At 38.9% G+C, this 14,049-nt stretch overlaps 2 protein-coding genes across 3 annotated transcripts; one reads left to right on the top strand and one right to left on the bottom strand.

The window, feature by feature from the left end:
- Window positions 1-637: 637 nt before the first annotated feature.
- gngt1 (guanine nucleotide binding protein (G protein), gamma transducing activity polypeptide 1) lies at window positions 638-1,457 on the bottom strand. Its single transcript, XM_072370671.1, has 3 exons — window positions 1,431-1,457; window positions 1,209-1,307; window positions 638-1,035 (listed from the first exon to the last, which is right to left on the bottom strand). Exons 2-3 carry the CDS (start codon window positions 1,302-1,304, stop codon window positions 910-912), a joined length of 222 nt encoding a protein of 73 aa, XP_072226772.1. The 5' UTR covers window positions 1,305-1,307; window positions 1,431-1,457; the 3' UTR covers window positions 638-909.
- A 970-nt stretch (window positions 1,458-2,427) lies between these two features.
- tfpi2 (tissue factor pathway inhibitor 2) lies at window positions 2,428-4,563 on the top strand. Of its 2 annotated transcripts, none has more exons than XM_072370152.1 (5): window positions 2,428-2,640; window positions 2,814-2,987; window positions 3,199-3,378; window positions 3,502-3,675; window positions 4,029-4,563. In XM_072370152.1, exons 1-5 carry the CDS (start codon window positions 2,457-2,459, stop codon window positions 4,091-4,093), a joined length of 777 nt encoding a protein of 258 aa, XP_072226253.1. In that variant the 5' UTR covers window positions 2,428-2,456; the 3' UTR covers window positions 4,094-4,563. The 2 variants fall into 2 exon arrangements, with proteins under 2 accessions (XP_072226253.1, XP_072226254.1); XM_072370153.1 differs by having other exon boundaries at window positions 3,502-3,685.
- The last annotated feature ends 9,486 nt before the right edge of the window (window positions 4,564-14,049 follow it).

The raw sequence follows: 14,049 nt of genomic DNA, 5'->3' as shown, positions 1-14,049 counted from the left end.
TACTACTCTAATACTTTAACTACAGCATCACAAGTCGTTTATGTTCTGAACCTAAATATCATACGACAGGCTGATCTGTCTTGAAACTGAAGGGTTGTAGCGTTGGAAAGAACGTGAGACATCCTTTATTCCACACTTTTACCATTATATTTTGATTTTTTTTTAAAAAAAAGAATCAGCCCTCTAATTTTCTTAGAGTGATTGCTAAATCTGCAAGAAGAAAATTATTTTGGTGAAAGTCCTAATTATCTTGTTGTAGAGTTACTGCATCTCCTGATGTCCCAGTTTGATTTCCCTTAGTGATTTCCCAGTTATTCCCACAACGTTTCTTAGCTTGCTTAAACTGATATATTATGCAGAAAGAATAAAGATGAACAATAATTCACACTTGCACACGCCCCACAAGTTAAAGAGCTAACATTACGGTTTAATGTTACTCAGGATGCGTGCTACAAAATAATCACATTATGATGAAAAGTTGGGTAAACTCTAAATGTATGTAAACTGAGTGATGAAGCTGTATTTGTCCCTTTATCTTGTTTAAAAACCATTAGGGAATCATGGAGACAGGCTGAGTTATAAACATGTACATTTAATGATAGTTGTTTCAGTGTATGAAACAACACACGGGCCCCTTTGCTCGCTATATACACCACATGAGAGAGAAGCATTATTAAAACTCTTTGCCAAACAACACTGGTATTTATTGCATCTTTCCAAGGAACAGAATTATAAGGCTACAAATCTGTCCAGAAGATTGGGAATAGTTTACATGGGAGCTCGTGCAGTTTTGTAAATTCGTCTTTATTGTGTCCTTCTAGTCGTCTCAGTCTGCAAATCCATTTCGCGTGGGGAGGGAGAATGTCCTTGGGTGCTAATCTGAGATACGAAAAGCTCCTCAGGTCCATTCTAGCAGATGACACAGCCACCTTTCTCCTTGAAGGGGTTCTTGTCCTCTGCAATGCCTTTGACGAGGATGTCCTCATCCTCTCCAGCCTGAATGTAGTCCTTGATCTCCTCACAGCATTTTGATGTCTAAAATAATTGGGTAGATATGTGCAAAACGCAGCTTAGTATAGTTTCAAATAATGTTACTGATGTAACTAATTGCACTTTGTGCGCTAAAATTCAAAAGGCTATTTTATAAAGTGAACATCTTTTAGAAATAAGGAATAGAAGTATTCATCCTCTCAGTATAAAGAACTTACCATCCACCTCTCAAGTTTCACTTCAATTTTAAGTTGTTCTACTTCCATAACAGCCTTGTCCTTGTCCGTCAGATCATCCACATTTATGATTGGCATTCTCTGCCAACAGAAAGGGAACATTGAACATTTTTCATTTTCACTGCCATATGACAAATAAATGATTGTTATGGATTCTAATTTACATTTCACCGCACCAAGCCGAAAGAATAGGAATGTACTTACGAATGCTTACAGGTAGCAGTCCTTCACCGCTGAAATCCTTCTGAAGAATCCCTCTCCTCTCCCTCAATCTGGGTTATAAAGTAATCTGCACAAACGATTCTAATCTTCTTATCTGATTAAAACAAGGCCCCAGTGAATGATCATACTAGTAGCCCAAACACGCTATCAATGGACGGTGAGAATCCCACAGGTGTCTGTTTGGTTTCTTTTGACATCAGTACAGTTAGATATATTTACTGTATATTACAGATTAAATATGGATTTGTGCTACTTTGACTCAATGCTTCCTTACTGTTAGTTATGGGTTAAGGGAGGCTGCTTTATGCATCAGGTCATTTTGATAAGAAGGCTAATCTGTATTTAGCCTCTACCTGTCAAGGTGGGGACTCATCATTGGTCTAAACATGACTGCACGGCAGTTTTCCAGCAACATCCTCCACAGTGGTTGAAATAAAGCTGTGGGGTGAAACCAAAGAGCTCTGCTTTATGTTTTCACTTAAGCCTTTATATATTGCTGCTCTCAGGTCTGAGCACTGGTGATCCTTGAGTGTGTAAAGAAAGAGAATAGATTTTCTAGACATAATGTTGGAGGTGGATACAATCAACAAGCAAAACAAACGATAACACAAGGCTTCGAGTAAAAGTGTGGGGCGGGTGTGAAGACTCAGATCCAGTCAGACGGGTATGTGGTGGGAACCTGGTAGAATGGCTGAGACTAGTTTAGATAATGTTGCACAAGAATCCCTGTCCCTCAGAGGAAAATTTTGTGAAACATTGACAAAGAGACTAGAGGGATACTGTGTCTCTATGTCACCGTCATCATCATCATCATCATCGTCATCATCACTATCCCTGTCATCACTGACAGCAACAGTTTGAGTCCACTCAAGACTTCAGATTGTTATTATATGCTTGAATACACTCTTAGTCACATCTAACATTCCTCTATGCAGATATTTCAGAGTAAAAAACTTATGACTCTGATGTCATTAATAAATTCACCTCCATCAAACATCCTCTTTAGAAATGAGTCATTACATCCCCGCCCCTGAATTTCCCATGAGAAACGCCAATATAAATCTGGAGCTATCTGGGATGGTCGACACAGACAGAGCGGGAGAGACCAAAAATCACACAATGGAGTTTGGCTTGTTAGCATTACTTGCATTTTTTTCCTCTTTTTACAACGTTGTGGCGTTCTCAGGCAAAGGTAACCAATGCATGTGTTCAATAAATGATCTGTGCGCTTTTTCAATAACGCAAACCCTAGAAAAGCTTGGCTATCACGTGACCTCGGGCGTAATAGTAATGTTTAAACCTGGCAAATGTCTCGATTGTGGTTTTGCAGTAACAGTAACAATATCCTTGCTGGCTCTTCGACAGGAGGCGTGTGTCTTCTTCAAGTGGACGAGGGACCTTGCAGAGCAAATATCGAGCGTTATTACTACAATACCATCACCCAGAAGTGCGAGATTTTCTACTATGGAGGCTGCCAGGGTAACGCCAATAACTTCAAGAGTTATCTGGAGTGCCAGAAGACATGTTTCAGAATCCCAAGTAAGTGTCTCCCAAAACTAGTGCAATGAGCGTGCACACTTTTTAGGGGTTGATTTAGACTTTTTTTGAAGCGATAAAGTGCATGGGTGTGGTTATGCTATTTTTAAATTTTTTTCATTATCGCCTACTAAAGTCTGTTGAAGCATAACACACAAACACTGTGGTTGTAGTCCCGTTCTCTATGAGGTCTCACTTTTATTCTTCTTCACAGAGATTCCCCAAATCTGCAGGTTTCCTAAACTGGAGGGGAACTGCCGTGCCCTCCTCCCCCGCTTCCACTTCAACATGACCACGATGCAGTGTGAGCCCTTTCACTACGGGGGCTGCGGGGGGAACTCCAACCGCTTCCAAGACCTCACCACTTGCCTGGAGTACTGCAGTCCAAAAAAAAGTTAGTAGAAACTTTGAAGTGTGAACAACAGACAGAAAATCGCAGAAAATGATTAAACAAGCAGTGGAAATGAATGGTAGACTGTGACTGGTGGCCTCATTGTCAGTGTTTTGTGCTTCACAGCTGTTCCAATACTCTGTCTGGACCCTCTGGACAAAGGGAAGTGTTCAGCCTCAATCCCCCGCTATTACTTCAACACAGCCACCAAGATGTGTGAGGAGTTCGTCTACTCAGGCTGCGGAGGGAGCAGCAACAACTTTGTCTCGCGGAAGAGCTGCATGGACGTGTGTGTTAAAGGTGTGAGAGAGTGAGCAGGGGAGTCTGTGGGGTGCAGGTTTCACGGTTCACGGGACAGTTTAAGACATCGAGATCGTAACAGCCTCTCAGACCCACTTACTTGGTTTGAGCTAACTCAGAGGGGAATTGGGAGGAGACCAAAATGTGCACAGACTGTCAGGGTTAGAAAATGTTTGGCATCTAAAGAAACCATTTGCATGACCTCCAAACCATACAGCCAGTCATATAATGAGTGATAAGACTCCAGACACAGTCTGTCTGCGGGAGCTCCTGTTTGCTTAATTCTGACTGTAGAAAGTCAACAATCTTTAGACATGTTGGCTGTACTAATCAGTTGTTGATGTTTGTTCCAGGAGGAAAAAAGCACACGGACCAAGTGAAAAGTCGGCGCATGAGGCGGAATAGAAAAAGGACCTAGATGGCTGACACTTTTACTCAGGAGTTCTCACTTGGACAAGCCCTTAATGGAAACTAACATATTTCTTAATTGCTTTAATGTTGACGAGGTCGTTTTTGTTGTTATGGGACACATACACATATTAAGACTGTATTTGTAATGTATTATTAGGCCTTTTTCAAATATGATTTTATGGTATACTGTTAATTATATTTGTTCATACTGCACTAATGTCCTTAATTTTGTATTTTTATACTTTTATGTATGAAATGTATGTATGTTTTGTATAAGTAATACCTTATCACAGAGACTTTTTATTTGCTCAGCTCCAATTTTTTTTATAAAATGTACAGAATTTGTTGAAGAATTCTGCCTTTTTTTGTACTTAATGCTGCTGTTTTGAGCAAATGACTGCATTGTGTGGCATTTGAAAAATGACCAAACTCTGTGAACACAAACTTCATCTGTCATGCTTGAATATAAACACAAATAATCTTTTACCTTTACTGAAAAAAAACAGCTCTTGTGTTTTGGTTTTAATTTTCTCTCAGTCACTTTCACATCATGTCTTCCATTTTTTTTTTTTACTAATGTTGCTGTCTCCACTCTTTATTGGGTAATACTTTGCAACACATTCAAGCCGATCTCAGCTGCTTCAGCATAGCCTTGAGTCAGGAAGGAAGTAATCAGGGGGAAGTGAAAACAATGGCAGGTTCATTAGAATGTTTTTGAATATTCAGAGTACTGTAAGCTGTAAGCTTACAATATGTGAATCATCAGCTCCCAGAAATGATTTCCTAGCAGCCTTTTAGCCGTCATAATTTAGTTACAGTGAATACACATGATAACAAGTGCATGCACACGTATTTTTTATCCAAAGCTCAATTACTTGATGAGATTTTACAAATTTGCATTTCCTTTTTGGTCGCCTTTGGTCTTATCTCCGATGGAAATTTAAAAATACTACAGAATAAATGGGAACGCATTCTGTGTTTATAGAATATCCTGACTGCCCTAAATCTATACCTTTTTCCATCTATAAAAAATTATTAGCTGAAGTGCAGTGGGATTTTTCAGACAATAAGTATTTATGACAGACGGAAGCTACTCAGCCATCAGGCTCTGCTATAAATAGCAATAAAAAGGCAGTGCATCTGGCTGGGCCTTCAAGGACCGAAGCTAAATCATCTATTTGATAGCAGTATGAGAGAGGCTGTCGAGTTAACAGCATGTACGCAGCTTCTCAAAGGCCACATATTCTTGAAATCCTCATTGCTGCCCTCATTGAAGCAGGTGGGGTTATTTCTACTTCCCTTTGAGGGAAACTTTTTTTTCTTTTTGACGTATTTAATACAGAAAACACAACTTGAATTCAAAAAGTGCCAAAAATAATTATTACATATGAGCTTTTTGGCATATATTGGTTTTTATTAATGCAAAAGTAATCATAAAACACCCAACATTTTTTCATTGAAGCTGCTCATACAGGCGCAGGTGTTCTGAGTCTGGTTACACCTTTAAGCAGCTTTTTCTTATCTTGTCATAAATCATCCAGCCCGACTCGGTGGTTAACTTTTAATTAGAACGAATCGCTGTCTTAGCCCATTAACGGGTGGCAATATCATACTCCTTGCAAAAGATTTGGAGTAGTTTAGGGAGCCAGGGATGAATTGATCGTGCTCTGGTTATTTCATTAGCTGCAGCATATTGGACTGAGTAATTTTAAAGTCAATGGTGATTAATTGTCATTTACACCAAAAAGGTTCATTCTCACTATTTGTCAGGTGGAAATATGTTTGTTTTTTTCATTCACAGTGATATCTAGTGATCTCATAATGCTTTTAATGGTGCCTCAGGATAAGTTGGAACACATCTTAGATGCCTCCCAGTGGCAGATTTACAAACAACAACCAAAGAAACCTAAAAAGACCCTTACTTCTGTTTTGCATGCAAATGAGAAGATTTTTCTCCATCAACTGCAAGTTTAAAAAATAATTTTTTACTGAAAACTATAAATATATGTAGGTATGTTTTATTTGGCCTTTTTTTTAAGCAAGTAATCAGCAGATATAAAACTATATTTGCAGTGTACAACTGCCAGAATATTGGAGCAGCTCTCGCCAGGCGCCACAAGTGTTGACCCTACAATTACAGCCGGTTTCAATAACTGTTTGCAAAAAGAGACAGTTTCCAGAGAGTGCTCGTACAGCTTTAGGCACGGAGTATGCAATATATACGTTCCTGCTTTCTTTTTTGTATTTTTTGTTGGTCATTTTCCTTTTTTTGGGGGTCTGAAAACCAAATCACGTTGTGTTTTCCTCTAATAAATCTTTCTCTGGTGGATAGGCCAGCGATATGATTTAAAAAACACATCCCCTCTAAAAAGAAAATGTATCCTAATCTGATAGTATCATAAAGTTTTAGACTAATTGATCCCCAAAGCAACAAACAGGAAATCCATTATAACTACTTGTGATGTTATCAGCGAACAAAACAGCCTTCTCTATAGATTGATGCAACTTTTTTATTACTTATGAAAACTCCCCTGCTAATATAACAGGATGTGGGGCCAAATGTTGATGCCAAGCAAAAATACGCATCATTGAATTCCCAGTATTTCACTAGGAAAAGGCGAATAGTTCATTTATCTATGAAAAAGTAAGTCTTGTTTAGTCTTACAGAAGTGTAAGGGTTATTTTGGGTAACATTTGTGTTAATAATCTGTTAGGACATAAAAAAAGAACACGAGCATACTGCACACAAAACGTCTATTCTTACATTGACAATTCATTTGGTGCCAGTTTGGTCTGTTTAAAATGTAGACCAAACATGTTGGCTGTCCCGACATGGCATCAGAGTCTTCCCAACATTCATCACCCTCTGCTGCATAAAGTGGAATGTCTCTGCCCCCCTCACACGCTACGGGATTGATGTGTCTGGAGAGAGAATCTGGGCTGTTTCTCTCTGTTCGTCTGGCTGCCAAACAGATGTAGCTGTTGTATATAATTAAACAACTCAGACAACACCGACATTCTAAAATGTTTTGGAAGCTTATGCAGGTTCACCAACGGAGAGAGATGTGGGAGGGTTGTGAGTGCCCATGTATGTAAAAAGGCTTTGCTCTTGAAGCCCTGCTGTGTGGGTAGAGGTGCAGTAGGTTGCGTTGAGAGAAAAATTCTAATTCATGCAGTCTGTATGACAGACCCAAGTTTTTTTTTCTTTTAAAGTTGACCTGTTTTAATTGTTCTAATGGATTTAAATCACTGTCTTCTGGTTATTAGGGTAACAACTGGGCTTTTATTGTTTGGGAATAGCATCTCTTTTGCAGCAGATGACTCATAGCTGTAAATAGCACTACCTCTTTCACTCTCCTGCAAATGTGCCACAATCCATTTTCTCCAAGGTTGAGAAGATTAAAAAGGATTTAAGCAGAACGAACAAATACAGATGCTCATTTTCAACCCAAGTCAGGTGAGGATTTTTTCTTTCTTTCTAGGCACAGATGAAAAGAGCTGAAATGAAATAAATAGAAATAAAGATTTCAATCTGGGCAGGTGCCTCGTCTTCCTATTCGCCTGTATGCTTCAATTACCAGCTTCCCTGAGGTCAAAGATTTTAAATTGAGCTCCTGTGCGGCAGTTCTCTGCAGAGTCAGCAGCTCTGCACATTGGCACTATTGAATTGACTGCTTAATAATGATGAGTATTGTTTTCCTTTTTTTTTTTTGGAAATATATATTACATTAAAAAAAAGCTGACCAACCAGATACTCAAGGAAGGGTTGAACAGGAAATCCAAAAATTCCCTAAATAAGCACGGTGTGTCTTTTGCTATAACTGCTAAAAAATCTAATCAGGGTTGGACACTGGGACACACTTTAAATGGAATATTTTAGAATAAGAGCAAAGATTTTGTCATCATCTGTGGTTTTGGTTTAGTTTTTGCATCTTTTCCTTGTTTGTACCTTGGTTCTTGTGGGTCCCCACACCAACACATACCCTCCTCTGTTGCCTTTCTCTCTGCTCGCCACTCTTCCCATCTGTTCATTATTCTTAATAAGCTCCCTCCTGCTTTATCACCTCCTCCATGATTTTTACACCTTGGATTTCCACTGTTCCTTTGTCAGTGTATTGCCGTTGATTTCAGTTGTTTTGTATTTGTTTTTTTCCCGGCCCTGTTACGCGAGTCGGTTTTAGAGACTCATGTTTCATTCTCAGATTTCCAAGCAGCATCTTTGGCGTTGCATTTCAGGTTTAATAGTTACGTATCTCATTCTAAATCTCCTCTATGTAGCATGACATCATAAGCATTTTGACTTGTCACAGCAGGAAAAGCATGGGAACTGCGTGCAATACTTACATAATTCAACTCTATTGTGACAGCAATACTTATATAATTCAACTCTATTGTGACAGTGAGTGACCTGATATTAACGTTGATTACTACACACATGAAGACCATCAGCTGTTGTCTGTTTCAGAGTTCTAAGGGATCTGGTAACTTGGATGTGCACTTTTGAAAAAAAAGAAAGGTGTGGAGGTAGAAACGGGTCCAGGAGCAGGTTATCTCAACAAAGGCATGTAGGCAGACAGGCTGAAACACAAAGAACAATCTATTGAAAAGAGTAGTTGGGGGACTATTCACTCTCTGTAAAGGTAAATCTGATATGAGTTACACTTTTGTGACCATTTCACATTTGACAGTGAAACTGGGCTGCAGCGGCACACAAGGATGAGGCCTATCGCAATTGGAATGATAGGATCAGAGAGGGCACGTACATGAAATTAAATTTTGAGGCTGGAACTGTGACTAAGATGGTATAACAAGGATTAGTTCAGATTTCTTTCCAGGTCTAACCTAATACAATAAGCACATTTCCAAATTAATATTGAGTTAGATGTAGTTATTTTTGTATCTTGGACACAGCATCATCTGTTGAGTATAACATACATTTGATGGCAGTTAAATACACTGATCATGCCCATACAAGAATTATAAAAGACTGTAAAAGGATGTTAATCGAAAAGGGCCTTACATTTTATCAGTTTGAAACTTGTTCAGTGTCCAAACCTAAGTTGAGTGGACTCTGCCTTTATCAATGGAAGCATCACCTCGCCACCAAGTTTAATGCTATTTCATCTGATAGCTGATAGCTCAGGACACATGACCTGACCAAAAACTAACTAAACAGAAATCAGTTTCAATTTCTTAATATGCATCAATAGACTTTTTTTTTCCACTTGAGGGCACCAGAAACAAGCTGCAAACACTATAATGTTATTATCGTTAACATTTTCTGCAATTTTTAACATAAATGTCTAACATCTTATTCATTAAATGCTCCAATACCTTAGGTATTCAGAGTAAGTAGACAATCAGTGCCCTGTCTGCTTTTTACGTCTGGAATTTAGTGCGCATGCTTCACTCCCATCTGAAATCCTTTTTGGAGTGCGATATCTGCGTTGCCTTTTAAATTGTACCTTTCACTTTGTTCGCAGTCATTTGTCGGGTGTGTTTACTAGAGGTTAAAATCTTTGCATTAATATCCATATATTTTGTTTCTGTATCATTAAAGGAACAAAAGTTATTTTTCCCAGATTCAATCATTTGTCATTTGCATTTGCTTTTCTCATCCTCTCATACCATGTTGCCAACACCGAGAAGAGATAAATTACCAAATCAGTTTGTTAGCTTTAGCTAAGTCAGTATCACACTCATTCTTCAACTCTAAGGGTCAGGTCACATAGTCTTTTTTATCTAAGGAGGTTCTTAACTAAGTGAAATGACCGCAAAGTATCTAAGAAGCAGTCGCGACAAGAGCTATCTGGATTCTCTAACTACAAGGAAAAGGAGCTTCGGAGCAACTTTTATTATCTCCTTTAGCATAGAAAACACTGCACTATCCTTTAAGAAAGGAAAGAGATCATTCCGTCCCAGAGTTCCTTGTTGCTGCAAATTTAAAACCTTGTAATAAATGCGAGTCTGATGAAAGATAAAAGTGAGTATGACCAGCCCATGACAAAAGTACTTTTCAAATTTGTGCCTTTTTCTTTCCTTTTTAGATCACCAACCTTGATAATAAAGTAAAATTATATTCATATTACTTCTTATTATACAAATGTGATATATATGATATATAACATGATATATATAATTATATATGATATGTGATGAAACTGCATTAGACTGCAAAGTGCATTTCTTAAGGAATATTTATAGAACAACTGTAGTTGCTGTAATGCAGACAGTCCCTCTTAGAATAGCAATCCAATCTGTGGTCTCTGCCTCTCCAGATAGCCATCTGGCACTTGTCATGCCAAGTGTCAAGGTGTTTAAATAGGAGGCAACTGGTTAGATGACTGAGAATCCACACTGGATTCAGACAGTGGTAAGTACTGTCTGATGAGTGAAACAAAACAGTTGCATATGAATGGTCAATAGAAAGTTATTTAATGTGAGTATAAGCTTTAAGTAGCTTCAGCGAGCTGCTTCAAAATATCGTGCTGCTTTCACTTTCCTTCAGCTCAACAGCAGAGAGAGGGACTAAAGTGATTGTGTTATAAAGAGACAAATCCCAGACTTGAACATGCTGTTGTCTTCTTTGACAACAGCGTGTTGATTTTACACAGACATGAGCACATTTTCGGATTCACAGCTGGAAGCTAGTGTTAAAACCTAATATATCTGAGCCAGATACCATATTAGAACACAATCCACATTACAACTTCCCCTAAAAAGAGTGTCACTGTTAATTTCCATCTAGGGTCTTAACCCAAACACTCAAGGCAGCCTCATCTGAGTTTTTGTATCTGCCAAAGGCGTCCCCCTGGTGAAGTTATCTAGTCTTTCCTTCCTTCTGTCACAAACTACTGGCTCAAGGGATTTCTCCTCTTAATACGGTTTATATGAAGGGAAAAAATAAAATAAAATAAAATTGTGGAAGTGGGGATGTTTTTAGATGTTGGTCTTTCCAGTGACTTTAGTCAATTTTGTTGTCTTTACAAAGAAAAAAGGAGAATAGAATGGAAAAATGTTTCCTTGCATTTGTTTTTGGTTTGTTTGGGCAATAATAATGAAAACACATTTTTTTCAATGGCTGCAGGGTGGTGTGGTGGTCAGCACCGTTGCCTCACAGCAGGAGGGTTCCTGGTTTGAATCCTGGCGGGGGGCTTTCTGTGTGGAGTTTGCATGTTCTCCCCATATATGCTTGAGTTATCTCCGGGTACTCCGGCTTCCTCCCACCACCCAAAAACATGCATGTTAGGTTAATTGGTGTCTCTAAATTGTCCCTAGGAGTGAGTGTGAGTGTGGATGGTTGTTTGTCACTGTGTGGCCTTATGATGGACTGGCGACCTGTCCAGGGTGTACCCCGCCTATCACCCAATGACAGCTGGGATAGGCTCCAGCCCACTCCTGTGACCCTGAGTAGGATTAAGTGGGTACAAAACATTTGTGTATGGATGAATGTTTTTTTGAAAATTTTAAAATGTAATGGCATTAAACATACACATGAAATGGTAGAGATGCCTGAGGAGGGGTTGCTTCCAAATTCTTTTCATAAGATAGGCCTACGGGAAAGTCACTTAAAAATGTACAAAAAATGTAACTAAAAAAGAAGAAAAACATATATATTTCCTCATGCAGAAAGCAATGTGGTGACATCTGATTAATTTCAAGCTCTGCATAAATTCTGGCACGAAATCCATATGGCTTTGTTCTTGCATCATTATTCTCCAGATTCACGGCACAGTGGGTCCCACAAAACAGGCTTGTCTCCAGCTCCATTTTTCCCTCAATCATCCCCCACAGTCCATCATCACCACAGCTGACAATAATAAGAGGATTCTCTGAAGACTTGCTTTTTCATGGAAGTCTCCTCCAGCCCCACTACACTTGCCAGCACAAAATACATAGCCCAATCCCAGTTCTTACCACTGGCTGTACCGTTCCATTTTGCTAAATAAAGGTGCCCTTGAAGTAGTAGTCATCAAGCCCTTCAACTAGGGTATTGGGCGCCATTTGAGTCCCTAGATAAAAAAAAAACATCTACTCCTTGATTCCTTAAAGAAAAAAGACAACTATTCTACCTGCAAGAGAAAGTAAACTGATCTTTGGGGCCAAAGGGAGAAGATGGAATTGGGTCCAAATGTATACCAGAGAAAAAAAAGCATCCAGGCACAAGGTATTTCTATGGTGTTATATGCTCTCTATGACTTATATCCTCAGACACAAGGAAGACATCATTGTGGTAAATGAATCGCTGAGACACACACACATAAAGAAATACCTTCTTTTCCCTGTTTAGACCTTTCCAACTCTGTTTTCTGGTATTTAGCATGCTTTAGAACCCACTGAGCTGATAAAATCCAAATCACAGACACCGCAAGGAATAATCTAATGCATTTACATATACATCCATGTATATAGAAAGAAGGTAACAAAGGGCATGTTTTAACAGAGTTGGAAGTTCACTAGCATTCCTGACAAGATTGTATGTGTTTCTGCTGGTTTGAAGGCAGCGTTGTTTGTTTGCAGATCGCAGGGCTTAAGAATGGTCAAGCTCATCGTATTTTTCACTGTTATAATGTGTTATAAATATGCGGCCACATGTTTGCTGCTTCTTTGTCTGCCTGCGTGTATGTGTACGCCTGCTTACATATACGTCGGTGAGATGAAAAGAGATTATTGTGAAATTTGTGATGACGAGAACGGCTGGCAAACAGCTGCCTGTGTTGTAATCAAGAATAAAAGACAACATGACATGCTCATGAAAAGACAACATAACGAATAAACTTAATTTATTAGAAGTTCTCCCTGCAGAGCAGCTTCCTCAGTTGCTTTCTGTTTTACACATCTAAGTACTTTATAAATGCAGAGTCAAGCGACCAAACAGCCATGCCAATAACTTTAAGTGAGTGATTCATGCTCTGCAGTGATTTTAATTTTTAAATCTTCCTGATCATGAAAGACTTTGAAAATCATGAATGAGAGTTCTCCTCTTTGAGTCTAAGTGAAACGATGATAATCCAACATCCTGTTTTCATATCAACCAAGCCCTTTTGTTGCGTGAGCATAGCCAAATAGTCATGGAGAGGCCACTAAACAGGCCCAGGACCAGAAGTCCATGGAGTCAGATGGGACCCCGAGTCTTATCTCACAAATCAATATCTCTGAGAGAGACACAAAATGAACAGAATGAGATGGAAATTAAAAGATCTTAACTTAAAACAAGGGGACAATATCGCAATAAAGATACAAAAACACCAAAACATGACACAAAATGACCACTGATACAAGTAACCCACAGGAAGTGACTAAATTTAGACAAAAAAACCCAACAAAGAATATTAGATGCAGATGTAATACAAAGAGATGACAAAATGACCACAAAGATAAGAGAAAAAAACACAACAAAATTAGACACAAATCAGAGAGCATGAGACAGAATGGGTCACAAAATAAGCATAAGGGCACAAAACTGATCTTAATATAAACACACAATGGGATGAAATAAGAGTTCTATAAGACCATAAACAAAATTTAAAAAATTATAACGACAATATAGATGCACAGTTGGAGACACAAGACAACCATAAAAAGGCCCTGCATTGTTTTGTGTATCTTACAGCTCACTTTGGTTTCACATGGGACAACACCCCCAGTTTTCTTGATTGAAGTGCTGTGTTTGGTTCATTCATCTGCCATAACTTCATCCCCTGTCTGCATCTCATCACCCGCTACATTATCTCACCATAATCTGTGTCAAATTATTATCTGAATCACAGAGCTTTGACGCACTCAACAAGATCAGCCTGTTGAAAAATGGTCTCGGAGCAACACTGATATGACGCTCTGAGGTTTCTTCTGTTGCCTCATCCTGCATAAATTGAACATTATGAGCCAGCATGGGGAGGATGGTGATGATGGAGATGGGGGTGAAACAATTCCCAGGAACTTCGTGCAGGAGTCCCATGCTCA

This window comes from Leuresthes tenuis, unplaced genomic scaffold (genome assembly GCF_036924035.1).
Source record: "Leuresthes tenuis unplaced genomic scaffold, fLeuTen1.0.hap1 SCAF_18, whole genome shotgun sequence".
In the NCBI taxonomy this organism is placed as follows: Eukaryota; Metazoa; Chordata; class Actinopteri; order Atheriniformes; family Atherinopsidae; genus Leuresthes; species Leuresthes tenuis.
This window is presented reverse-complemented; position numbering and strand designations above follow the sequence as displayed.